Source organism: Sapajus apella, unplaced genomic scaffold, assembly GCF_009761245.1.
Source record: "Sapajus apella isolate SASKATOON/1434 unplaced genomic scaffold, GSC_monkey_1.0 scaffold69, whole genome shotgun sequence".
In the NCBI taxonomy this organism is placed as follows: Eukaryota; Metazoa; Chordata; class Mammalia; order Primates; family Cebidae; genus Sapajus; species Sapajus apella.
The window spans coordinates 5,459,523-5,487,123 of record NW_022437009.1 but is presented as its reverse complement, the minus strand read 5'-3'; the positions used below and the strand labels follow the sequence as shown (position 1 = coordinate 5,487,123).

The 27,601-nt window shown below is 41.6% G+C and overlaps 1 protein-coding gene across 4 annotated transcripts; it reads right to left on the bottom strand.

Annotated features, from left to right (window-relative positions):
* Nucleotides 1-353: 353 nt before the first annotated feature.
* On the bottom strand, nucleotides 354-27,601 carry AMPD1 (adenosine monophosphate deaminase 1). Of its 4 annotated transcripts, none has more exons than XM_032249663.1 (16): nucleotides 27,439-27,601; nucleotides 25,895-25,906; nucleotides 20,695-20,875; nucleotides 18,847-19,009; nucleotides 15,854-16,019; nucleotides 7,633-7,852; nucleotides 6,986-7,115; nucleotides 5,751-5,945; nucleotides 5,013-5,144; nucleotides 4,576-4,739; nucleotides 3,135-3,261; nucleotides 2,788-2,951; nucleotides 2,020-2,140; nucleotides 1,177-1,350; nucleotides 904-1,014; nucleotides 354-538 (listed from the first exon to the last, which is right to left on the bottom strand). In XM_032249663.1, the coding sequence occupies exons 1-16, from the start codon at nucleotides 27,557-27,559 to the stop codon at nucleotides 380-382; spliced, it is 2,340 nt and encodes a 779-aa protein (XP_032105554.1). In that variant the 5' UTR covers nucleotides 27,560-27,601; the 3' UTR covers nucleotides 354-379. The 4 variants fall into 4 exon arrangements, with proteins under 4 accessions (XP_032105554.1, XP_032105555.1, XP_032105558.1 ...); XM_032249664.1 differs by having other exon boundaries at nucleotides 20,691-20,875; nucleotides 27,439-27,592; XM_032249667.1 differs by lacking the exon at nucleotides 25,895-25,906.

Here is a 27,601-nt window from a genome sequence, read left to right as displayed (position 1 = left end):
GTGCCTTAAGCAAATTTCATTCTATAAACCAAAAATCTATCTCCAAAAAGTCATTTTCTTGTATTTTTGCCCAGCTTTAATGGGTATTTTGCCTGAAAGTCATAGAGACTGCAGTCAGAGAAACCTATGTTCCCACTGCTACCCTTCACCAGGTATATCCTCGTGCAGGTTATTAACCTTACTGGCTTTAGTGTACTAATTTCCCCAAAATGGAGATAATAGTATCTATTTTATAAAGGTTGTGCGAAGGATTAAATGAAATGATATCAGTGGAACATCTAATATAGTCCTTGGTTTATAGTAGGGACTGATAACAGGTAACTATTATACAATCTCTACAATGAGAATCTCACTTATATTATTATTTAGTTTACTAATTTTATTCTGTTGATTTAAGACCCTCAGCAATTAAATTGAGTTCATAACACCAGGTTTCATAGCGATAGGCCATTCGGATTTGGGCTACGTTTGTCCTCCGGATGTCATTTCCAGCAGGGCCTTCCTCAAGATAATTGTCACCCAGAAACTTTGCTTTCTCCTGTAAGAGAAAAGGATGCAGAATGATTGTTGTCTCTTTTCACCCTAGTACAGACAATAATTGCCTTCTTTACAAAAATTCCTTCTTTACCTTAGCCACTGACAAAAGAATAATAATAACAAACCATTAAAAGCACTCATCTAGTGCCTCAGTGTTCACAGTCTGCTGAGAAATCAAGTGTATTTTACTTTCCTTACCCAAAAGGCATAGGCAAGGAGATAGAATAATCCCTTCTAGTCCCTATCCATAGTAATGGCATATGATTTGTGGGACAATTTTTCTGCATGTGCTTCCCCACTACTTTTTCAGTATTCAGGTTAGCAGACCCTATACTCAGAAGGGCAGCCATTCAAGGACAGGTCTACCTCATGAGAAATTCCACACTGCAAGACACTGTTCCTTGCCACTTCACACATATCACAGGTGCTCAGCTTGAAGACTTGTGCAGCAATAGCATATTCTTCCATTAGGGGCTCCTGCAGTTAATTATTAAATGAGGAAAAAAGAGTAATGAATTAATTAATAATATGCATCCCGCTCAGAAAGAATAATCAAATACCTTGATTTGACTTTCGAATTCTGGATGGAAAACAACAGTCCAGTAAAATGTACATGTATTGCCCAGGCCCATACTATACCTTGGTAAAGTGGAATTGCATTGGGTCATCTGTAGACAGTGAGATCATTAACCCTTTTTGAAGGAAATCCAAAAAAGGATTTTTGGCATACTCTAGAAACAGGCTATTATTACTTAGCGGTGACATGGCGATGGGAATCTGGGCTAAGAAAAACAAGTACTGTAACACGGGACTCTGAAAAAGAAAAGTGAAAAAATATTTAAAGATGTTGAAAAAGGAATACAAACTAGAAACAATCTCATGGTCTGCCTTAAGCTTCAGCTTTCAACAAAATTATCACTTGTTCTTCAAGTCCCTCAATAAGGAGAATTTAGTAGTTTTTCAATGTAAATGCTATTTAGAATAAGTGTATTTAGGATACATAAATTTTCAGAAGGATTGAGTCAAACCAAATTGTTTATTCGATCTGGAATTACCTATGCTAGATGGTCTGTCTCAGGCAAAAAAACTTTGCCTTGAAACATTCTTTGCTTTCTCTCTCTACAAGAAAGCTCTGACTCTAACAAAAAAAAAAAAAAATCTTGAAGCATGCTGTAACAAGAAATCTGGCAAAAACTAGCTAAAGGTAAGCCAGGCCATCTCTGAATTATCCCTTGTCAGGATTCTAAGCTAGAAGTCAGGAGATCTGCGTTAACTTATCTCTGACAGCAACTAGCTAGGTAATCTTGAGCAAGTCCCTTGCCTTCTCTCTGTAGAATGAACTGCACTAAACTAAAAAATATTTTATGCTCTATTTGAATATGATTCCAGCGTTGATAATGACTTGTAACAGTATGGTTGGTTAAGGGAAAAAAGATTCCTCTAGCTCCAATATAAAAATTAAGAAGAGAGCTTCCAACTCACCTTTTTTAAATTCAGGCCATGAGAGATATTATCTGCGATCATGAATGCTGTCATGAGATGGGTGAGAGCTCCAGCTTCCCCACAGTGAGGTCGGAACAGAAATGTGTTCATGCCTCGTTCCCTGGGGAAATAGAACTGCTATAGGAATTGCAAGTTCTGGGTATGGAGTGATTTACAGGAAAAATCAGTAGAGAAATGAACACTCTGGAAGGAAGTAAGCCATCCAAAGAATTCAGCAAAACAGCCCCAAATCATAATCTTAATTCTTGCTAAATACAAAGTTTCTAAAGAGAGGCAGCAGAGGATAGGGGGGTAAGGAAGCAAGTCAAGTGTTGATTGCCTGGATGGAAATATCTTCAGTCTCAACAGGAAAGTTACCAATATCACCATCTCATCATTTATTCCATTCACACTTCAAGGGAGAAATGTTTCCAGAAAATCCCCCTATAATATCCCTCTACTTATTCCTTACCCAGGTATATAGAGAAGGGTAAAACGAAGTTTTATAATTAATTGCACAATGATTACTATAAATTCCTAAACTTCCAAAAAAAGGAATTGGTTAAATTATTGAAAGCATAAAAATATCAATTTTTGCCCCTAAATAAATAAACTGAAGAAAAAAGTTAAGGGAAAGAAATTTCTGATTTGGGCCAATTGAAAGCATCACAGTAATGCACTGAGGCCCTTGACCACCTTAAGTGCCAATGTATGAGGAAAAGAGCTGTGTCAAATAGGCCCTCCTAGTTCCAGTTCTCTCCTACTTACTTTCTCAGGCTGTTGAGCACCATGATGTTTGCATACATGTAGTAGGCATAGTAAGTGTAAGATGGATTCTTTTCCAATGTCCACTCCTGGGGCTTGGGACTCTTGGAGGAGAACATGTGGCCACTGTGTTTGGACTCATCATCCACACTGTCAAAGCCAGTGATCTGTTAGGAAAAGTGAGGAATGCAGTGGGTTCAGTCCAACTGCAGGGCCCCAGTCCACGCACAAACTTTCAGGTCCAAAGGCACAGACCAAACAGAAAGAGATAAGCACCAAAAATTAGTCATGACCAGGTAGGAAGGCTGGTTCATGAGCATCAGTACGAAGGCCTGAAGGGTCATGCTTACATGCTTGAGGAAGACACTGAGATTTGGGTCAGCCTGGGGGTTGATGGTGGCCTCAAACACTGGCATGAAAATATTCTCCAGCATTTTTCCAAAATGTGGAAGGAAATTCTTGGAACGGAACACATCACTAGAGGCAAGAATGAAAAGAATTTAGGAGAAAAAAGGATTTTTAGGACTGTTAGCCCCACCCAGTATGAGGGAACCAGAGGACCAAATGTCATGGACAGGAAAAGACTTGGTATATCTATCCTAGGTTCATGCTCCTCATACGTTCTTCTTGGTTACTTATAGAGAGGGATTCAGTTTGGGCTAGACATAGGAAGTAAAAATTTTTGGGTGGACCCTATGCCCCCATGTTTTTTACAAACCTTTATCATAAGAAGACTAAACCTTCACAGCTAAGTCCACATAGAGGAATATAGCAATTATGTCATAAAAGTTTCAATGATATATATATGTGTGCAGCTACAAGATAGTGAGCATGAAATGATTACCAAGAATACCTCTGATCCAATTTAACAAACTATTATACAGCATTTAATATATGCCAGCCACTCTTAGTGTCCAGAAGTATTAGCTAATGTAATCCGCATAACAACTCAATAAGTGAGGTATCGTTTTTACTTGTTTTAGAGATGATGACACCAAGGCACGATGAGGTGATATAACTTAACCCGAACTTGCACTGCTAAATGGTAGAGCCAGGATTCAAGTATGGCCACTCTGGGTCCAGAGCCTATACTCCTAACCAACCTACTGCCTCTCTGCCTATTAGACAGGAAGTATTATCCCAGTCAAAAAATTACTTTTTTGGGTTAAAAAGACAGGATGAAACTCTTGCATTGCAGCAGGTCACATGGACCACAAAGGCAGGTAGCCAGAAAATATATAAACACCTAAGTTAGATAAAAGATCAATGATACTGGACAAACCGAAAGAGAAGCCATCCCTGAAGGCGATGAATGATAGCAGGTGGTATGAAAGAGATGGCTCCCTCAACAATACCATTGATAAATACTCATTGATTGCGGAGAACTTGAGCACTTGTAGGTGAGACAATCGACAGATAGTGGTAAAGGTTCTGATAAAGCCACATCCCAGTAGAGATGAGCATGGGAAAGAATGGACTTGACACAAAGAAGACCAGGTGAAAGAAAATGTGTACCAAACTGTACATAGTTCTTATTCTATTGTAGTTTTAATCATTCTCAGCCAGATATTTATGATCCTCATAAAGCTAGAGAACTGAACTGAAATGATCTTTCTAGCTCCTGTCCGTGGTTAAGAGTGCTGCACGCAGAAAGGACACAACGAAGCATGCAGGAACCAATAGTGAGTGCCGATTTCTTTCTAGATTGGCAACACATTCCTTGTTCATGCAGGGGAGTTGAGGCAGGTGAGACAGGGCAGGCTTTAGAGTTTCTGATGGGCAGGTACATACTAGATCCTGGGGACCTGGATCATCCATGTCATGTTGGGGCAGTGGATGCGGTTGCAGACAAACCAGGAGGAGAGTTTGCTCCACTCGTCAGGACTGCGTCCATAGATAGACAGGCGGGGCTCAGCATGCTGATACTTGGCCTCCACCAGGTCTGCACCTACCTCCTGCAAAGCCAAAGGAGAAGTCCAAGACAGGGATTCCCACAAGTTCCTCTGGAGTCTAGGGAGAGGAGATTCCCATTCTATTCCCTTCAGAATCTGAAAGGGTCAGATCCTTAATAAATCTTGAAACCGCACCCTTAATTTCTCTACCTTAAGAATGGAGGTCTTTAAAAATCTTTTTTTTTTGAGACAGAGTTTCACTCTTACTACCCAGGCTGGAGTCCCTTTCCTCAAGAATCACGCCAGGTACCATAGATCTGATTGGTTGCTCCTCACCTTGATGATAGTGGCAAAATATTCCCCATTAATGTAATTGTCTGTCTTCAAGTAGAGGTCCCGTAGCTCACTTGCTCCTACAGGATTGTATTTGTCATTGAACTTATCAAAACGCTGGAAGGTCTGGCGTCCCTGAGTCAGGAAAAAAGAGCAGAAATGTATTTTTGCCAGAGCTGTCTGGACACAGGGAGCTAGAAAATAGTCAAGCAGAACTGGAGCCTGGTAGTGGGGAAGGGCATTGGGCTCCAAAAATGGAATTTGGGGCTGGGCACTGGCTCATGCCTGTAATCCTAGCACTTTGGGAGGCTAAGGCGGGTGGATCATAAGATCAGGAGATTGAGACCATCTGGCCAACATGGTGAAACCCTGTCTCTACCAAAATACAAAAAAATTAGCTGGGTGTGATGGCGCACCTGTAGTCCCAGCTACTTGGGAGGCTGTGGCAGGGAAATTGCTTGAACCGGCGAGGCAGAGATTGCATGAGCCGAGATCCTGCCACTGCCCTTCAGCCTGGTGACAGAGCAAGACTCCATCTCAAAAAAAAAAAAAAAAAAAAAAGGGAATTTTATTGGGACAGGTGACAATGAGCAAACTTAAAATTGTCAAATTGTCTGTGGTGCTTTCAGGCAGCATGGTAAGCCAAGATGGTTAAGAGGGCTCTGAGAAGGGAGGGCTTGTAGGAGAAAGACTTGAGGTTCTGAGTATTAAAGTGAAACTGACATTGCCGTTTCAACCTACAGCATGAACATCCAGAGAATCAACAGTAAGGTCATAAGGATGCATTTTTAACTTAGCAAAAAGTTCCTTTAAGGTCATATTCTTCTCTTTGGTGCTATAGACCACTCTGTCGGCATCAATTTGGTAAGACTTCTTAATAAAACGCAGCAGATGTTTCTGGTTCATGCAAGCGGCTGCATGGATATGGGTGTCCACCTGTGTGTACATTTAGAGAAAGAAAAAAACATCAATCAGCCTTAGCTATCCTACTCTGTTTAGAGGATATGGTGCTGCAAATCCCACTGTGTTGGGACAAAGCAAATAACCAGGATGTGAGCTGACGGAAGCGCTCCAGCAATAAAGAGCTCATTACAACCGTGATGTACCCATGAGAGGATGTGAAAGGTTAGGCTAGATGCAATAGTAATGCTTGCTTCTTCTGTATGGCTGTACATCCAATTTATTTCTTATGTCTGATCCACACAACATTCTTCTGGACCATTGTTCACTCCTAAAACACAGCTGGAAGTGAAGTAACTACCGTAACTTTCAGCCCCTAAGGAGAAAGGGTTGAAATTATGAAGCCATGACACAGTGATGACATTCATGAGGTGGATATTCTTATAACTAAATTTTATACACTGAAATTTCAGCAGATTTAGTCCAAAGTTGTATAGGCAACTAAGCCAGGATTTGGGCCTGAATCTCTGCTCATATATTTCCTATTCCCACTTCGTTGTAATCATTTTAATGGTCAAAACACTCCTTGGAAGTGTTTCTAGTTGGCTGGGTTTCACAATCTCTAAGCTAACTCATTTGATATTCACAATCCTCATGTGAACTGGATTGGGCAGGTGTAGTTCTCAATTTTACAAATGAGGATACTGAAATGAAAATATTTAGTCATTTCCTCCAAGGTTGTAGAGTCAGGAAGTCAAAGAAAAAGGACTAGAAGGAAGATCTTTCAAATTCTAGAATGGTCATTTTTAATGTTTTGTTGTTGTGGTGGTTGTATTTTTGTTGTCAATGATAGTTATAATTTTTATGTTAAAAATATGGCAAACCTTTCTATGGGGAAAACAATAGAAATGGCACTTAACCCTAACCCTTTAGACATAATCTGTCTGTTTTTACTAAAATCCACTGAACCTGTAGAAATCTTAGATTAATCAGAAACACACTGTTTTCTTGTGCTTCTCAAGAAATAATTGGATTGTTTTGCCCAGGAATTACCTCTGAGCAACTAAAATGTTTACCTTCCTGCAGTTATAAAAATCTCGGTGGGGGTTGTTTTTCAGCTCCTTTAACTCGTCCATCTCGTTGAGCATCTGATGGACCTGGAACTTGGAGGAAAGGAACTTCAGGCGCCGGTGGGTGTAGGTCTTACTGTGGAAAATAAAATTACATAATTCCAAAAAGTTGCAGACATTCAAGAAAAACAGTCACAATTTTGAAACTATCAGGACCTTTATCATTTATATTGAAGCAAACTTTTCTGCTTACTCTGTGGTTAATCTCACTGAGAAGTAGTGGGCTCCAAGGGCTTAATCTTTTCAACAATGTTGGGCATAATGATGAGGGAGAACCTGGAAAGGTATCTTAAAAATCAGTGGAGAGAGTGTTCAAAGTCAAAGGTCCTGGCTTTGGGGTCGGCAGATTCGTGTGTGAATCCTGGCTCAGCCAGTTGTGTCACTTTAGGTAAGTTACTTAACTCCTCAAAGTCTCAGCTCATAAAACTGGAATTATGAAAATAACCACTTCACAGAGCAAGCGTAAGGAATAAAAGGAACAATGTACATGAAGGGTTTAATACAGTGTTTGAACATAGTACCCATTTAGTACTTAGTTAGTCTTACTATCAGTAGTAGTAGTACTAGTTGTTTAGGTCTCGCTAAATACTTACACAGGTCCTTGAGCAATTAAAGCAAGTAAAAAATTCATATCATCTAAGAAGGTGTCCAGATTTGGATAAGGAAGTGGCTTAGGCTCATCTTTGCTGGCTGCTGCTTCATTAGGATAGACGTACACTACACCATCCTTCATTTTGAGGTGATAGCCCAGGTTTTCAGGAAGGTTGTCTGTTTGGAAAGGATCTTCTCCCTTCTTCACAGGAGGAGTAAAGACTTTTCAATCAAACACAGAATAATATATTAGCACATAGGATGAACTACCACATAAAAATAACTGAAATCTGAAATACTGCAACATCTCATTAGCTTGGAATCTGGCACTTAAGTTGTAATTGTCTGGAATTAAGCTAACCTTTATTTTTGCATTATTTTTCAAAGGTAACTAAATTAATAATATAAAATGACTATAAAAGTAATATGTTGACCAGACGTGGTGGCTCATGCCTGTGAATCCCAGTACTTTGGGAAGCCAAGGTGGGCAGATCGCCTGAGGTCGGGAGTTCAAGACCAGCCTGACCAATAGGGTGAAACCTTGTCTCTACTAAAAATACAAAAATTAGCGGGGCTGTGGTGGCATGAGCCTGTAATCTCAGCTACTCAGGAGGCTGAGGTGGGAGAATCACTTGAAGCCGGGAGAGGTACGTTGCAGTGAGCAGAGATCATGCCCCTGCACTCCAGCCTGGGTGACAGAAGGAGATCCTGTCTCAAAAAAACAAAAAGAAAACAATATATTATCTAGTGTAAGGAAACAAAAAGAAAACAATATATTATCTAGTGTAAGGATGATTTTCAAGTTCTTTGGAAGTACTGTTTACATAAAGTAACCAATGTAGTGCTTATAAACAATCTTAATTATTTACTGAAGTTGGTCATCAAAGGCTTTCTGTTTAGAGCATATTATTAGCTTTTAGATAATAACATAAAAATAAAAGTCAAACTACAGTTAAAAAATAAATTTGGATCTTTACCTTATTTAAGCCAATCTTTTTTATTAGCTTAATTTAGAGTATTTTTTGAAATAGGCTTTTAAAATCAGTTTTGGGTTCACAGTAAAATTGAGTAAAAAACGCAGTTTTCAGGCGGGGCGTGGTGCCTCATGCCTGTAATCCCAACCCTTTGGGAGGCCAAGGAAGGTGGGTAATTTGAGGTCAGGAGTTTGAGATCAGCGTAACCAACATGGTGAAACCCCATCTCCACTAAAAATACAAAAATTAGCCAGGTGTGATGTTGTGCTGCATGCCTGTAGTCCCAGCTACTTGAGAGGATGAGGTAGGAGAATCTCTTGAACCCGGGAGGTGGAGGTTGCAGTGAGTGAGTTTGTGCCACTGCACTCCAGCCTGGGTGACAGAGCGAGACTCCATCTCAAAAAAAAAAAAAAAAAAGAAAAGAAAAAAGAAAATGCAGTTGCCCTACACTTCCTGCATCCACAGACACACACACAGCCACTCCCCACTCTGAACATCCTACATCAGAGGGTCCATTTGTTATAACAGATGAATCTACATGATCACATTATAATCATCCAAAGTCCCTAGTGCACATTAGGGTTCACGCAAAGCCTACGGGTTTTGGCAAATGTATACTGACATGTATCCATCCTTACAGTATCATACAGAATAGTTTCACTGCCCTAAGAATCCCCTGTGCTCCACCTAAAGTGGTCTTAATGTAAGAAGAGGTATAAAATAAATTATTATTTTAAGAGTTATAATTCTTATGAGAATTTTTTTTTCACCTTTTAAAGCACATAAAATTTCTGCTAAAGGAATTGAGAAGAGATTAAGTGAATGTGTTTCCTTCTTTCCACAGCTAGTAATTTCAGCCTAAGGAAGCCATGAACACATTTCACATTGTCAGAGCCTTTAAGAATTCACCCTTTTACTTTCAACAAGTATGCTCATGTGTGCCTTTTTACTGCTGTGCCCAAGGAAGGCATCGGAAAGTCTCCTGTTTGCAAGTGATGCCTGCAGCAGCCAAAGTGAGGAAAATAGCATAGGAAAAAATAAAAAACAGTCTGCACATTTCCTATTCAAAATTTGGAGATAAGGAACCGAAGAGAAGTGAAACAGCATGTTGCTACATCAAATATTAATTTTGAAATCTTTATACTCAAGGTTTAATAGTGAGATAAAGTGTAATTCTGGGGAAATAAAGACAAGACAAACAAACTAAATGTCAATATTATAGAGGATGGGTAAACTACTGTTGTGAGTTACCAAAGTGGAGACATGTTTAATATGATTTTAATATTAAAAGGAATTACAGAGACGAAGTTGTAGAACTGGAGATCTTTAATAATATGACAATTTGGAACTTCAAAAATATTAAACATTTGCCTCTTCATAAATTTTAGTTCTCGGATTGTAATCCTAAAATTGTAAGACAATTACAGAAAGATGTGTATATAAAGATGCATATTGTACCCTTGCTAGAAACAAGTTTTTAAAAGTTGGAAATTTAATTGCCTAAAAATAGGAATTGTCAATTATGATCCAGTTATACAATTGAAATCTGTAAAATTATTTAAATCTTATTATTGAAAGATATGTATTTAACTTTCTACAAGGTAGAAAGTAAAAACTGAGATAAGTAAATAAAATGCTATGGAAAGTCAGAACATGCAGTTTACTTCTGTCCAGAAGGCGAGAAATGATAGTATTCGGGCTGCCTCTTGAAAGACAAGGTTGCCTCTGGATTCTTGGACATGTGTTGAATAAATGAGGGGAAGGACAGCCTGGGCACAGGGAAGCATAGCAGCAATCCAGGAGCAGGAAAGTGTTGAACTATACAGAGAATGAGAAATATTTCTAACCAGAACACAGAGTATAAAGAGTAGAGAAAGTAAGTTTAGAAATAGGTTGAGTGTGCAAGTTCAAAAATAAACAGGCTGGGTGTGGTGGCTCATGCCTGTAATTGCAGCACTTTGGGAGGCTGAGGCAGGCAGATCACTTGAGGCCAGGAGTTCGAGACCAGCCTGGCCAATATGGCAAAACCCTGTCTCTACAAAAAATACAAAAATTAGCCAGGCATAGTGGTGCACGTCATTAATCCCAGCTGAAGGAATGTGTTGTTTTTTTTGGTGGGGGGTTTATGAGGGGCCATAGTTTTTAGGACAGAAACTTTCCAATGCCATGCCCCCCTTCCAATTTTTTTATTCAGGAGATTTAACAGTTTATATTTGAATTTTGCCGGTATGGGAAGAAACTAAGAGTTAATTAGTTTATCGGAAGTTTTAAGGAACTTTTTTTATTGGCCCAGGGTCTTAGAGAAGGTGGGAGTTTCTTTCAGGTTAAAAGTTCTCTTTTTCCACACCCCTTTGGACTTTATGTTTGGGTTCCCTTTCACAAGCACTTCCTTTGTGGAAGCTATTTTTTTCTCTTCTGGATTTCCCCTTTTGTGGAAGCCTGTTTTTCCCTCCTAAACTTCATTTTTCTTTCCTTCCACTTAGTGTGGAAGCTGCTTTTCTTTCCTGGATTTTATTTTTTTGGATTCTTTCTCTTAGTGTGAGAGTTAGCTGTTTCTTTATCTCTCCTTCTCCAGTTTCTCTCTCTCTTTAAATAAATTGCTTTCTACAAACGCTTTTTTAAGTCTGGCGTTTACTGCGCACTGAGCTGTGGTCCCCTCTCTCATTCTTAAGAGGGCAGGAGACCAAGAACCTGGAGAAACGTCCTCTCAGGTAAGCTAAGGGCACCCTAAACCCCTAAACCCCAACATAACATTTTGGCGAGCCAGCCAGGAGAGGGGTACAGCCAGGCAGGGCTGTGGAGAACTGGAGCAGCAGCGCCTCAGAGGAACAACCCAGCCCATCTTAAGCTGCACAGCCCAGCCAAAATTAAAAGCGCAGTTTTTTTTCCCTCTAAGCTCTCTCTGTGTCTCTCTCTCCTTCCCTCTCTCAGCGGCTTTTCTGGGCAAAAACCTGCGGAAGGTGGAATAGGCAAACACTCTCTGCATGTACCAGGGGCAAAACCAGGCGTGTGCAACCAGGCCAGGAGAAAAGCTGCAGGGCGGGGCAGCCAGGTGCAAAGGCTCTAAGCAAAGCAACAGCCCTTAGAAAAGCAAAGCGGCAAAGGTGGTGGTGGCGGGGGGGGGGGGGCAGCATAAAACCGAAAAACCCAGCTGTTAAAAACCGCAGTCAGGAACGGCACAAGGGAACTTCCCCATGGCATTTGCCTGCCAGCCACAGGTCCTTGTGTGGGCAGCGGCTGGAAAAGTGGCCCAGGGTGTGCACATAGTCCCGGCAACATGGCAAATGGAACACCGCAGGGGCGGGGGCAGGCCTTCCCCTCCAGCACATAGCAGGGCGGTGCAGCTGCCTGGCTTTTAACCCGCAAGCAGCTTTTTTCTTCTGTCAGTGCTGAGGGAAAAGAAGCGGCTGCTGGCTGTCAGCCCTAGCCAGCTTTCAGCAGGCCACACCGCCTAAGGGTGCAGCGTTCTCATTCAAAATATGGCTTAAAAAAGCTTTCTGCCTTCCCTTAATGTAAGTGGCTTGTTAGCATAGTTGGTTAAGGTGTAGAGCTGACACCTGCCATGTTACTGGTTCAAATCCCTGGTGAAGCCAGTCTTAAATTGGTAAAGCCTTTCGGAAAAATTCAAAAGCTAAAGGCTATGGGACTTTGTGTTTAGTGAATAATTTGTCTTGCTTGGGATTGGCTCTCTCTTTGGCAAAACTTTTCCATCTAAAAAATCAGTTAAACCGGTTCCCGGCCCCAGATAGTCAATTGCGGGTCTCACAACCTTAAACACATTTTCTTACAATGGAAAATGGGTTAGGGGAAAAAAAGGTCCGGGTCCTGAGGGTATTGTTCCAGCCTCAGCCATGCCCGGCCGCCTTCTTTAAATTGTGTGCTCTAATAGTTCCGCCCTAAAAGTTTACCCTTCTAGGGCAGCTTTATAAATTGGCCTGCAAAAATTAAACATTTGCTGGAAAATACTGGTACCCATCTCTTAAGCCTCACTGGCCTGGTTCAAGGACTCATTGGTATGAACCACTCAACCCAACAGCCCTTCAAGCCTCTATGGTGGTCACTGAAGGTCATGCAAACAGTAAGTTCTATACAATGGTAGGTCATAATTCAAATCCAGTATATGAAAGGCCCTCTAATAAAATAAATCATGCATCTTGAGCACACAAAATTTTGGGGTACTAACTGAAAAACGTTTCATTTCGGTACCCTTAGGTACTTTACCTAAGAAACACCTTAGGTCAAAGTGGCTGTAATTTCTTTAACTGGGGGTGCAGGCATCCCTTGTGTTCAATTTCAAATGGATGCTTATATTCCCAAGCTCAAGTCCCCATTAAAGAGTATACTGGAAAGTTAAAACCAATTAAACACACAGTCTTTAAAAAAAAAAAAGCAGCTCATTTTTCTCTAACAAACAGCGTGGCCAAATTATCCTCTGCCGCGTAAAAAACCTAGCCCCTAAAGGGAAGGAAAAAAATCCAACAGCTTTCCTTAAGCAATTGTGGAAGGCCTTAAAAAAGTACACCCACTGTCACCAAACTCCATTAAAAATCAGTTAATACTAAAGGACAAGTCTATTAGCCAGCAGCAAATATCAGGAAAAAGCTTCAAAAGCTGACTTTGGAACCAAAACGAAGTCTAAAATCATTACTAAACCAGGCAACCTCAGTGTTTTATAATAAAAAGCAAGAAAAACAGGATAAAAGGAACAGGAAAAATTAAAAAAAAAAAAAAGGCAGCCTTAGTCACGGCTCTCAGGCAAGCAAACCCCAGGGGCTCAAATAAGGGAAAGGCTTAGATTAGCCACCAGTCTAGCAAAACTTGTTACTAGTGTGGTCTAAAGGAACATTTTATAAAAAATTGTCCCCAGGGGAATAAACCACCATCTCATCCTTGCCTGTGCCAAGGGAATCCCTAAAAAGCACACTGTCCCAGGGGATAAAGGTTCCCAGGGCCTAAGTTGTCTAACCAAATAACCCAATGGCAGGACTAACGGTGCCTAAAGCAAGTGCCAGCACAAGCCATCACCCTCACAAAGCCCCAGGTAAAGCTAACCATAAAAGTCCAGGAAGTTAATCTTCTCCTGGACACTGGCATGGTCTTCTCAGTATTTCTCTCCTGCCCTGGAAACTTAGTGCTTGTTAATTCTCTCCCCTCAAACTCTGCCTCTCTAGGCCCATCTTGGAAAAAACCATTTTTGGTCATTCTGTCTACCCCAATGGCAGTTAAGGTGGTGAAAATTAACTCATAAATTCATCACATTGAGCTAAAGCCTTGGACACCTCCTAAAAAAAGTCATAAATCCTCCATTCCCTAGCCTAAAGTTCCAGAAAACAGCCCTTCATATCCCTGCAAGCCATTAAAAAATCTACATCTGCTTTTCCAACAAAATCCCCAGGAAAGTAACCACGCATACGTCTAATTTATATCCTGGCATTAACAGGGCTATAACCCTCAACTTTGCTATCTCTCAAACTCCAAGTATCCTTTTCATAGTGGAAAGAAAATCTGTCTCTTTCTAGAAAAAATGCTGCTATTTTGTAAACCAGTTAATTGTTGTTTTAAACACAGAACTTGAAAATCAATCAAACACAGGGCTAAGAACCTTCCAGAAACAGTATTGTAAGACTTGTTTAACAACTGACTGCCCTGGCTCTATTCTCTCCTAGGCTTGTGTATAACCATTCTATATTTGTTGGCGTCTGGGCCTCTCATCTTTAACCACCTTGTCACATTTGTTTCTTATAAAACCATAAGGTCACAAATAATCCTGCCACTGGAGCCTCGGATGTCCTTGGCTTGTAAGCTCTATTGTAAACCTCTAAATCAACCTGCACCCTTAAAAGGCTCCCCTCTGAATAAAAACCTCAACTGCAGGGCCCCTTCTACACCCCATTTCAGCAGAAAGTAGTTAAAAAGCAATCTACGTCCGCGTTCCAACAGAAGTTGGGCTTTCTTGTTCAAAGCGGGGAATGAGGGAATGTGTTCTCTTTCCAGGTCCATGAAGGGGCGTAGTTTCTAGGGCAAAAACTTCCCAATGCCATGCCCCACTCCCATCTCTCTCCATCAGGAAGATTTAACAGTTTATGTTTGAATTTCGCAGGTGTAGGAAGAAACTAAGAGTCAATCACTCCAGTGAAAGTTCTAAGGAACTCCTTTCATTGGCCCTGGGTCTTAGAGAAGGTGGGGGTTCCTCCCAGGCTAAAAGTCCCCTTCTTCCTCACCCCTTCAGACTCCATGTTTGGGTCCCCTTCCAGGAACACTCCCTGTGTGGAAGCCGTCTTTCTCTCTCCTGGATTTTCCCTCTCGAGTCCCCTTCCACACTCTCTCATGGAAGCCTGTCTTCCCCTCCTAAACTCCATCTCTCTCTGTTCCCTTCCACTCAGTGTGGAAGCTGCTTTCCTCTCCTGGATTCCATCTTTCTGGATTCTCTCACTCAGTGTGAGAGTTAGCTGTTTCTTTCTCTCTCCCTCTCCTGTTTCTCTCTGTCTTTTAATAAATCACTTTCAACAAACGCTTTTAAGTCCGGCATTTACTGCGCACTGCGCTGTGGTCCCCTCTCTCATTCTTAAGAGGGCAGGAGACCAAAAACCTGAAAAAAACACCTCTTAGGAAAGCCAAGGGCACCCTAAACCCCTAAACCCCAATATAACCCAGGCGGCTGAGGCAGGAGAATTGCTTGAACCCAGGAGATGGACGTTGCAGTGAGCTGAGGTGGGGCTGCAGCACTCCAGCCTGGGCAACAGAATAAGACTCTATCTAAAAAAAAAAAACCAAAAAAAAAAAAACAAAAACAAATAAAATGTAGTTAGGAGGCCAGAGGGCGTGGGCCTCAAATGCCAAGCTAAATACTGAACTTTGCTTTGTAGATTTCAAGGAGCAGCTAAAGGTTCTTGTCAGGAGAAGGATGTGCTCTGATCTGTGTTTTAAAAATTAGCACCAAAGTAAAGATGAACCAAAAGAGAGTAAGACTAAAATTTAGCAGAGTAGTTAAAATGCTCTTGCAGCAATCTGGGCAAGGAGAAGGATAAGTCTGAATGAGGGTTTAGGGAGTGATGAAGAGAAAAGGTTCAGAGAGATGTTGTACAGACTGAAGCCAGTGGTTGGACACGTGAGGAAATGGGGCCACAGATGACTATTACTATGACATTTTTAGACTGAATTACTTATAATCTAGGGGCATATTTTACATTTAATATTTAGCAGTTTGAATGAAAGATATATTTCATACATTATGTAAGGGAATTGTTACCTGGATAGAAGCTCTCATTTGCTACCCAAGCCTGGCCGTCGATGTTCCGCAAGTATTTGGATGGGGTTTTAGGGAACCTCTGAAACGACTTCTGCATGTATTTCTCCCGTATGCATAGTGCCCGATATAGACCTTTGCAAACAATTTCAAAATCTTCAACTGTAACCTGCCAAAAAAATAATATCAGCATATCAGAGTGAATCCCATGAGAAGCTGAGAAGTGGGTGACGCTTATCCTTGGCACCTCCCAGCTCTCCTGTGTGTAACAGCCCATTCTGAGCCTCACCACTCACCTGGCTGCTTCTTAATTGACTTGACACCTGAATCTCCCTCCCAGAGCAGGTCCTGAAGCTTTTCTAGCTTTTTTGTCTCTACCGAACTTACTTGTCCTACAAGTTTTCCCCTTATAATCTTGTATTCGTTTGTTTTTGGGTTTTGCTACATAGAAGGGATTATCTAGCTAATAGGATTAAAAGAATCCATTTTAACGTGGTATATAATTTCTTCCTTCCAAGTACATGCGGAGATTTTAAGTACAAGACAATACCTCAACTGAAACACCATTTGACTCAAATTGTGAGAATTCAAACCACTTGTTGGTCAGTGAGGGAAATATTTTAGGATGAATATGGGGTCATAAATCTCTCAAACTCATGCATTGCCTTCTTCACCTACCATGGATCAGAAACTCACTCTGTGAAAAGTTAGTCTTTTAGACGGTTTTATTTATTTATTTTTATTTATTTATTTATTTTTAAAGACGAGGTTTCACTATGTTGGTCAGGCTGGTCTTGAACTCCCGACCTCAGGTGATCCACCTGCCTTGGCCTCCAAAGTGCTTGGATTACAGGCGTGAGCCACCACGCCCGGCCAGATGGTTTTAAAGATAATTTTATTTCTGGGTACAAATGGAGAGATTCTAGAGTAAAGCTTTATTAGGGCTGCTGGAAATTTCCCTGCGCCCACCCCCAACTCCTGGCTCGGCCAGGCATGCCCAAGTAGTTATAACTTAACACCACTGAATGCTCATTATCAGAACCCGCAGACTTTTACGCTTGTCCCCAGTAGTTTAAGTTCCAGATATTGATCCTGAATGAGTTTAACTATTTTAAAGACCTGCTGATCTTGGCCCAAAGAGTCTGGCACAGGTGCTAGGTCTGGGGGTCTGCTTCCATGCTTCCATTGGCTCATTGTCACCTAATGGGCCACTAGTCTATCAGGTCCTCAAGAATGAGAGCTGAGTCTTAAGCACCTTCATGTTCTCAGCACTTAGCACACAATGCCTAGCACAGAATAGATGCTCAATAAAGACTGATGAAACTGAAGCTAGTGTTTATTAGGGATTAATGATCTTGGGAGCTGAGCTCTGATTTCCCGTTTGCCTCTCTGTTTAAATTACAAGGATGAAGACTAATTTGGGTACAGACTACAACCAGGAAGAGCACAGACTGTTGCTCACCAGCCCAGCCACATTCAGCCAACAGGTACAGCAACATACTTTGCTTTTCCCAGACTCCAGGTCAAGGTTTCAGGGGCCCTCCAGTTTTCACAGGAGGAGAAGCTACTCCTTGACTTCCGTATATTTCGTTCATCCTCCTAACGTCCTTCTTTTTACTCTTGTTTTCATTTCCATCAAGCAACCGGGTATGTAGTTTATCTCCACATTTTTTATTTTTTTTTATTTTTTTGAGACAGAGTTTCGCTCTTGTTACCCAGGCTGGAGTGCAATGGTGCAATCTCGGCTCACCGCAACCTCCGCCTCCTGGGTTCAGGCAATTCTCCTGCTTCAACTTCCTGAGTAGCTGGGATTATAGGCACGCACCACCATGCCCAGCTAATTTTTTGTATTTTTAGTAGAGACGGGGTTTCACCATGTTGACCAGGATGGTCTCGATCTCTTGACCTCGTGATCCACCCGCCTCGGCCTCCCAAAGTGCTGGGATTACAGACTTGAGCCACCGCGCCCGGCCCTATCTCCACATTTTTATGTTATTTTGAATTCTCGAGTTCTCCAAACTCTGTATCCCCTGTACTCATCTCTATTAGGCATATTTTTTTTAGTTATTTAGTGTCTAAACCCCTGCCATTTAGTGAGCACCCATGTTATTCAGAAAATGATGAACGAGAATGAGGTGCATTTAATTGCTCTGTCACTTTTAAGTATCTTAGGACTGACCCTAAGTGGGTCAGTTATATGAGAAGGGGGCTCAGCACTGGTCATTAAAACTATATTTGGAGCATCAACTGATGGCTGCACAGCAGTTTCACCAATATGATGCTGATTCTGCAAGTCCGTGTGGCAGAGATTTATTAATTGACCAACTGTTCTGGATGAGACAAGAAGGTCAAGTTGTTTGTGACATGAGTTTACTATCCCTGTGGCATACTGGAGTCTGTTCCAAATAATGATCTACTGTGTAAGCATCTGTAGTGAAATTGGAGAGTTCAGCTCATCAAAAAACAATAGCCTTATTCTAACCTCTCTCTCATCTTCCTTCTTTTCTCTTATTCCTTCTTTTTTCTCTTCCCTCTCTCTTTCTCTGGATCTGTTTTCTTTGGTTGCTTTATGCCACCTGCAACCCTTCTCACTATCCTAGGTCTGCTGGGGTCCTTTTTCCCCCAGAAACCCCCGTGACTCCCAGAGGCTCCCTTTTCTGATTTATGATACCATCAGTGAGACCTGATCACACTACTGCTCTCTTTGGTCCTTTGCCAAATTCTGCCCATTGTATTCTGTAACATACACACTGCATTCTACTCCATATTCTCCACGTGCTATTAAATAAGACAGAGGAGAAATTATGTGGGATGATAAAAACAACATAGAAATATAAGACATACCATATTAGTATTTGAAATGCAATAATGAAGTGTAACAAAGGACAGATGAGCGAACACCTCCATCAACAAGAAGGAGAAGAAGGTAAGGAGCTAGAACAGTCAAGCTGAATGGTCTCCTGGTTGCTAAGTCTGAGTGGCAAGGAGCAACTCACCCCAGAGGCGTAGTCACCAGTGATCTGCACTCTCTGAAAATCAGGCACAGTCTGGTATGTTGGAGATGAAATGTATTCATCAATGTGGGACAGTTTGGTGGCAGATGTTTCACTTAGTGGAATGGACAAATTAACAGTCTTCCGTCCTTGGAAACGCTTTTTTCTGGGTTCGAAATTGAAAATAGTTAATTTTATCTTCATCAGGTGGTTTATTATGATAGATGGATGTTTCCCTATACAATTTTATTCTGAGGACAAAAAGTTAAAATGTGGTTGGGTATCAGAAACAGGATTCACGCACAGTGAGAGGAAAAAATCACTGAAGACAAATGACAGTGTGCCCCTCTCCCTGGTCTACCTTGGGACGGCCTTAGCGATCCTACTAGAAGGGCTTCACCATGACAGCCTTCTTCCCAGGCAGTGCACTCCCGGCAGAACAGGCAGTCTAGGTGCACTTCCCAAGCAGTGCACTCCCGGCAGAACGGGCAGTCTAGGTGCTGGAGAAGACACGGGCTGTGTCAGCTACTACCTGTATCATTTTATTCATGTTCCTTAAATATGGATAAAGGAGCTCCCATCTACCCACCTGGAAAAAATGGTGCAAAAATGACCACCTTATAGGAATTCTATGAGATTTAATGTATACAAAATGCCTAGCACAGTACCTGGAACTTATAAGGTGCTTAACATTATTTTCTCAAATCAACAAGTATTTACTGAGTCTGACCCACATTTACTGCTTTGACCAAGTCCGATGTTAAGTCCTATGGGGGATACCAAAAGAGGTGGACTGCTGTTCTTTCCTTAAAAATGTAAAACCAAGAGAAAGACACAGAATGGTCTTCTTCCCCTTGAAGCTGGTTGGATGGGTGGGGGCTGCAAGGAGAGGGTTTCAGCGAAGTGGTTAGTATAGGTTTGAGGTTTGAGAACTAAAGTGTGGCTGCTAGTGAATCCTAGAGTGGTTCAAATAAAGGAAAATAGAGTTGGCGGAGAAGGAATTTCGAAGACTGCTTGGGGGAGGCAGCAAGTATGTATTGTAGACATAAGATGGGCAGGGCATGAGGGCTGAAGTGGAGAGCAGTATTCCCAAGGCCAGGAGGTGGTCATACTGGCTGTAGGACAGGATTCTTGTCAGGGAGCATAACATTAAGTTTGGCCTCATCGGCAGATGAAGGCTCTTGAGTCCCAGTTTATATAACCATTGTGTGTAAATTGAATATGTTCACAGCAGCCATTTGCCCACTTTGGTTTGAAATAATTCTATGGTATCTCGAAGTCCTCTTGCTTAGATGGGTAGGGAGGCTTCAATCAAGGGAGATGCGAATGAGATAGGAGATGCACTGCTTTCTTCTTTTTTCATCATTGGCACCTCCTTACTCTACTCATTCTAGGATGTACAATGTGCAGGGAAAAGGAATTTTTTTTTTTTTTTTTTGAGACAGAGTCTCGCTGTGTCACCCAGGCTGGAGTGCAGTGGGGCAATCTTAGCTCATTGCAATTCCACCTCCCAGGTTCAAGCGATTCTCCTGCCTCAGCCTTCTGGGTAGCTGGGACTATAGGTGCACGCTACCATGCCTCACTAATTTTTGCATTTTTAGTAGAGATAGGGTTTCACCATGTTGACCAGGCTGGTCTCAAATTCCTAACGTCAAGTGATCTGCCCACCTTGGCCTCCCAAAGTGCTGGGATTACTGTGTGAGTCACTGTGCTCATCCTTAGGAATTTCTAACTCTGGCAGAGTTCTTCCTCTGAGTTGAACCATCATTCGGCTAAATTGAACCATATGGTCCCTAGCAGATCCCCCTCCTGAGGTGCCAGTATACTAAGCATTCTCCTTACACCACTTACCTCCTGGCTTCTGTAGAAGTGGACAGAGTGTCCAGATGGAATATGTGTGCTTGCATCTCACGAAGAGAAATTGGACAGATCTCTTCCACATCAAAGGGGGAAATTTCCTGACGACCTCCTTCATCTTTGACTTCAGAGGCGAACACTTTTTCAGCAAAGCTGCGCATGGCATCATCAATTTCTAAAAGAGGTTTTCACATATTAGTGTTCAAGCCTCTTTTCAAAAGTCATTTGAGACTGTCTACTGTGTGTTAGGCATGGGGCAAGGGCTGTGCTGCATGCATGGCTCCCCTGCTTTCCAACCAGGGGCCCTGAAACACCATAGAGCTCAGTGCCTGCTCTCCTTTTAGTGGGTTTCTGTGTGGGTACCTTGAAAATATGCTCTCAGAAACATGGGTCAGATTCTCACAGCACATTGCGGAACAGTCCTAAAGATGGTCCTAAAGATGAGACTGGGGTCTTATAGGACTGCACCCCATGGAAGATCTCCTGTTTCTGGCAAGGCTAAATTTGATTTCATAGTTTGAACCATGCAGCACAGTTCTTTCCATTAGGTTGGTGGAGATTTTCTGATGGTTTCAAAGATGTGGATAAGGTTTTTGGTCCTTGGAGTTTTTCTTGTTAAGGAGAACCAGTGATTCCAGTGATCTAAGTAGTTCTGAGAAATAAATGTGTACTTCAGGGCCTTTATTCTGCTTAAGACAGATACTGTGTTTCTCTCACACATCAAACTTTGCTTTTTTCAAATCCAGACAACTTGGTGATATGCTGCTGTGTGCAGGGAGGGGACCACTAACATTTACTACCTAGTGCTGGCAGTCCCATTTCTTGTGGACCTGGGCCTCAATAATAAATGACCATCGGAAGGCCAATTTTACCTGTGCATACTCTAATTTTCCCATTCATTTTTTTCCCCTTGAGATGGAATCTCACTCTGTCATCAGGCTGGAGTGCAGTGGAGCAATCTCAGCTCACTGCAACCTCTGCCTCCCAGGTTCAAGCAATTCTCCTGCCTCTGCCTCCCAAGTAGCTGGGACTATACGCACATGCCACTATGCCCAGCTAATTTTTGTATTTTTAATAGAGACAGGGTTTCACCATGTTGGCCGGGATGGTCTCAATCTCTTGACCTTGTGATCTACCTACCTTGGCCTCTCAAAGTGCTGGGATTACAGGCATGAGCCACCATGCCCAGCTTTCCCATTTTTAAAATGGGGAAAGACGATGCTTCTTAGTTTGGCAATGACTACCCTAAGACCCTCAAGATATAAGAAAACCAGTGTCTCTGGGCACTGTAGCTCATGCCTGTAATCCCAGCACTTTGGGAGGCCAAGAAGGGTGGATCACTTGATGTGAGGAGTTCAAGACCAGCCTGGCCAACATGGTGAAACCCCTCTCTACTAAAAAGATGAAAATCCCAGCTACTCAGGAGGCTGAGGCAGGAGAATCACTTGAACCCAGACCATGCCACTATACTCCAGCCTGGGAGAAGACCATGCCACTACACTCCAGCGTGGGAGACAGAGCGAAACTGTATCAAAAAAGAAAGGAAAGGAAAGGAAAGGAAAGAGAGGAGAGGGGAGGGGAGGGGAGGGGAGGGGAGGGGAGGGGAGGGGAGGGGAAAGAAAAGAAAACCAGTGTCATCATATAGGATGGTGATAGCCACCAAGTATCTGCCTTTCTGTTAAATTCCACTATGTTCTCCACATTCTCAGTGTTTTCTGTCTGAATAGTCATGACCTCTAATACTTTTCTTGGCATTTCCAGAGAAGAGCTGGTAGCAATAATGACAATGGCAAATAGGTAACTAATTGGAGCAACAGAAGAAGACAGAAACATTCCCAACAGGATGATGGAGCAAACTGTATGCAGAGAGAAAGATGCCCCCACCCATTAATGTCTATACAGGCCTGCAAAAGTCCATATTTTCTATTCTAAATTAAGTAGATGTCATGTGCTGAAGCTCCTTGCTGTGCACTTACCACCTCCTACATCTTCCTTTATCTCTGTTTCTTTATCTGTAAAGTGGGAATACTAATACCTACCCAATCTTGCTGGCAAGGCTGTTGTGACACAAAGTGAAATAATGTATGTGGAAATGCCTTAAGGAAAATAAAGCACCAGGTTATATTGAATGATGTAATTTGTAGCATTGGTCAAACAGATATTTGGTGTGTAGGGTTAGCTTGGGCTATGAATGAGAAGATAAATGATACGACTTAGTACATGATAAAATGTACATTGGAGATGATAGTAACTAACTCATAACTTCACCAACAATACCAGTTCAGCCAGTTTTTAAAACCTGGTTTGTTAAGCAAAGTTAACAGCAAAGCCCATTATAGTGGCCCAACTTCATGCATTTATCTGCCTCGTCAAACTCAAACACCTGAAACCAAAAAGCATCTTTGGATGCTATGAGTAGTTCTTTGGCAAGCACCATGATCCATGAAGAAACAAATGGAACACCAGGTAAATGCATTCGATGGCCTGAGAATGCCTCCACACCCTACTGCCCATTGATCCCCAGAAATAATCTCACTTCTCCCTGAGCATCACGAGCAAGCACATGCATCTCAAGGGAGAGTGGCAAGCAGAAGTTGGAAGAGGCTGCATGCATCATGAAAGGCAAATGGAAATATAACTGTTGGTTATGAAGATGAGAATGAGGATGATGGTGCAACTGGTCAATAATGCTGGAGGCCTCAGGAAGGACAGTGTGGAAATAGACGTTCAGAAACCGAATCCTACTTGCTAGACTCTTACAGAACAAGCATTCATCGTCTGGGATTGCACATTTCTATTTGTTTCATATTTTAAAACAGTATTGTTTTTACTAAGATTGTATCTCTCTAAGCCACTGTAGACAGTTGCAAAGTAGAAACTTTACTCTTGAGAAGTAGCTTACATGACGACCAGAAGTTATATGGTTGATATTTCCTTCCACTGAATCAGCCACTTGATTTGACTTCATGTAACTACAACTGAAATTTGATCCTAATTCAAGAGCTCTACCTTAAAAAAAAAAAAACCAAAAAACTTTGAGGAGTGAGTCTGGCATGGTGACTCACACCTGTAATCCCAGCACTTTGAGAGGCTGAGGTGGGAGGATTGCTTGAGGCCAGGAGTTTGAGATTTTGGAGGCTGGGCAACACAGCGAGAACCCTATCTCCACAAAAAACATTTTTCAAAAATTAGCCAAGCGTGGTGACATATGCCTGTAGTCCCAGCTACTCAGGAGGCTGAGGTAGGAGGATCATTTGAGGCCAGGAGGTTGAGGCTTCAGTGAGCCATGTTTGCACCATTGCACTCCAGCCTGGGCAACAGGGTGAGAACTTATCTCAAAAAACAAACAAACAAGAAACTTCAGGGAGTGATGTTTATTATAGAAAGGAAAGAGGGAAACATATTTCAAAAGGTAAGGTGATAGGCTGGGTGCGGTGGCTCACGCCTCTAATCGCAGCACTTTGGGAGGCTGAGGTGGGCAGATCACCTGAGGTCAGAAGTTCAAGACCAGCCTGGCCAACATGGTGAAACCCTGTCTCTACTAAAAATACCAAATTAGCTGGGTGTGGTGGCACGTGCCTGTAATCCCAGCTACTTGGGAGGCTGAGGTAGGAGAATCACTTGAACCTGGGAAGCGGAGGTTGCAGTGAGCCAAGATCATGCCACTGCACTCCAGCCTGGGTGACAGAGCAAGACTCTGTCTCAAAAAAAAAAAAGAAAATGAAAAAAGAAAATGTGTCTGTGATAGCAGGGTGGCCTTGGGCAAGCCACATAATCACTGGGAGCCTCAGTGTTCATCATCATAAAGGGGAATGTTAATAATAATAATGTCAACTTCAGGGAACTGTTATGAAGATTACACAAACATACTTTAAAAACTAGGCAACACTGTCCAGAAGTTGGAGATTATTATTTTTAACACAGGAAGTGGAAGACTCTTGAGGAGTATCATGCTTGCTTCTTCACCCAACAGGTCCAGAAAGCATGCTTGTTTTTCAGCAGTGCTTTATTGCTGTGTAGGAAAGACAAGGTTGTAGGCCTTTCATCTGCCACATTTCATCTCCAGAGGAATTCAGAGGCAGACCTACTATCAGTCAGCAAAAGGACAAGTCTAATTTGAGATTGAGGGGAATATACAACTAAAGCTATAGTTTTATCTAAAATAGGTTTTTAAGGCCGGGCACGGTGGCTCATGCCTGTAATCCTAGCACTTTGGGAGGCAGAGGCAGATGGATCATTTGAGGTCAGAAGTTCTAGACCAGCCTAGCCAACATGGCGACACCTTATCTCTACTAAAAATACAAAAATTAGCTGGGCGTGGTGGTGGGCACCTGTAATCCCAGCCACTCGGGAGGCTGAGGAAGGAGAACCACTTGAACCCATAAGGCAGAGGTTGCGGTGAGCCGAGATGGTGCCACTGCACTCCAGCCTGGACAACACAGCGAGACCCCCATCATTTAAAATTAATTAATTAATTAATTAAATAGGTTTTTATTTTATCTGGTCACAAAAATTCACAAGAATTTTTTCGTTGTTGTTGTTGCACTGGAGTTGGTTTACTAAGGCAAGACTCGATAGGCCCCTTTGGCGAATCGGTCTTTTATTTCAAAATTTTAAACAGGTTGGGTGTGGTGGCTGACGCCTGTAATCCCAGCACTTTGGGAGGCTGAGGTGGGCAGATCACTTGAGGTCAGGAGTTCAAGACCAGCCTGGCCAAGATGGTGAAACCCTGTCTCTACTAAAAATACAAAAATTAGCCAGGTGTGGTGGTGCGCGCCTGTAATCTCAGCTACTTGGGAGGCTGAGGCAAGATAATCACTTGAAACTGAGAGGCAGAGGTTGCGATGAGCCGAGGTTGTGCCTCTGCACAACCTGGGTGACACAGCAAGACTCCATCTCAAAAAATAAGTAAATAAATAAAATAGATAAATAAAAGTAAGCACCTCATGAGGTTTTCTTTTTTTAAAATTATATGTATATATAAAATCTTTATATATGCACTGGAATCCAGAAAGGCCATGAGCTGCTTTGCCATGCTGTGGGATATCTATGGTCATTATTAATTTTTGTTGACTTTCAAGGCTGTTATTTAATAAACACTGCTGAAAAATAGCCATGTTCCTGAATTAAGGAACAGTTTCATTTTTTAAATTGATACTCTGACAAATGGCAGCAAAAGTAATGCAATACTCACGTTTCTCTTCAGCTGTATGAAGTAAAATAAAAAAAGATAAAATATGCAAACAACTTTCTGAAATCACGGTGGCTATTAATCAGTGCTTTGGGATAGATGCATGTAAATTGCTGTTATTTCTGCTCATCCTTCCAGCTTCTCTACATTTTGCTGCCATCAGAAACCTTGGGAATATGGTCATTATACCGCTCTTCATTTTCTTTTCTCTTCCATTATGTCTCTTAACATTTTTAAGTATACTTTTTAAAAGGCACTCTCTGTAAAATATGATTTTGTAAAATATCTGATAAAGAAAAATGGGAATGCTCATATGATGTTGGTAGCCATAAACGTAAAACAGCTCATTTGGTAAACAATTTAGTAACATCTACCAAATAATCATTTCTGAGAAGCTATCCTATGGAAATAATCCATAAACATGGAAAAAGTTTCAGGCGTCAATGTTATTATCAGAACATATTTATATGTATATAAACTATAACGAATCTAAGGGAATAGTTAATAGAATATTTATGCAGTCTTTTAAAATGGTTTTTAGGAATAGTTTGGGATATCATGGTAAAGTGGATAAGTTGTAAAGTTAAACCAAAACATTATCCTGCCAAAAGATTACATGTGCAATATAACAGTGTCTTTTTAAAAAATTCTTTAATTTTACACAGAAAAGAGATTGAAAAGAAAAAACATTAAAATATTAAGAGTAGATATCTTTGGATAATGGAATGTGCCGATGTTTTAAATTACCCAGCTTTTGGCTGGGTCCGGTGGCTAACAGCACTTTGGGAGGCCGAGGCGGGTAGATTGCTTGAGCCCAGGAGTTTGAGGCCAGCCGGGGCAACGTAGCGAAACCCTGTCTCTGCAAAAAAAAATCCAGAAACTAGCTCGGCATGGTGGCACGCACCTGCAGTACCAGCTACTAGGGAGACTGAGGTGGGAGGGTCGCCAGAGCCCAGAAGTTTGGGGCTGCAGTGAGCCATGATCGTGCCACTGCATTCCATTACTGAATTTCCTAACTTTCAAAATGAGTGTTTATTTTATTTTTTCAGCACAATTTCTATTTCACCTAAAACGTGTATTGCTTTTATCATTTAAAAATTATAACATTATTATTTAAAAAATTTATCCCGTGTACAAACCTGGACTGCAGAAAGCTATTCTCATGAACCATGAGAATAAACAGATTGGGTTATTTTTGTCATGTTCGTGATTTTTACCTCGTACCATAGACAGAGCCATTGTGTGGGAGCCGTCTCAACTATGGCAGCACACCGTTTGCTTTGACTAGCAGAGTAGATAATAAATATCTCATGCATTTCTCTACCGGGATCATCAAAGATGCTACATACATAGTAACAGTTTTAGAAGCTTACTCACATCCCAAAACTAAAAACAAAAAACCCTTGAAAATATTTTGTGTTTTCCTGAAATGTATTTTAAAGTTATCAAAAACCCTAAATAAAGAATGATCGAAGCTTATAAGATAGCTAAAGGAACAGTTGCATATGAGTAAGAAAACAACTGAGCTCTCCGCTTTATACACCTACCTGCGAGTTTGAACAGAGGCATTGTTGCTGAGCTCCTTGATTCTGGGATAGCACAGTGGAAAGGAAGAGAGAGGAGACTGTGGGATGACTGACTGGCACTATAAAATATCCTGACATTCATTTTATTATTTCGCTTTGCCCCCTGAAATTTGACCCTTCTCTG

Bases quoted from the DNA above. Each gene is read 5' to 3' on its own strand.
- AMPD1 (XM_032249663.1), bottom strand. From the start codon at position 27,559: ATGAATGTCAGGATATTTTATAGTGCCAGTCAGTCATCCCACAGTCTC. The intron at 7,853-15,853 runs GTAACAATTCCC...TTGATTGAAAAG, and splicing joins AAATGAGAGCTTCTATCCAG to TCTTTACTCCTCCTGTGAAG. The intron at 2,952-3,134 runs GTAAGCATGACC...TTTTCCTAACAG, and splicing joins TCAGTGTCTTCCTCAAGCAT to ATCACTGGCTTTGACAGTGT.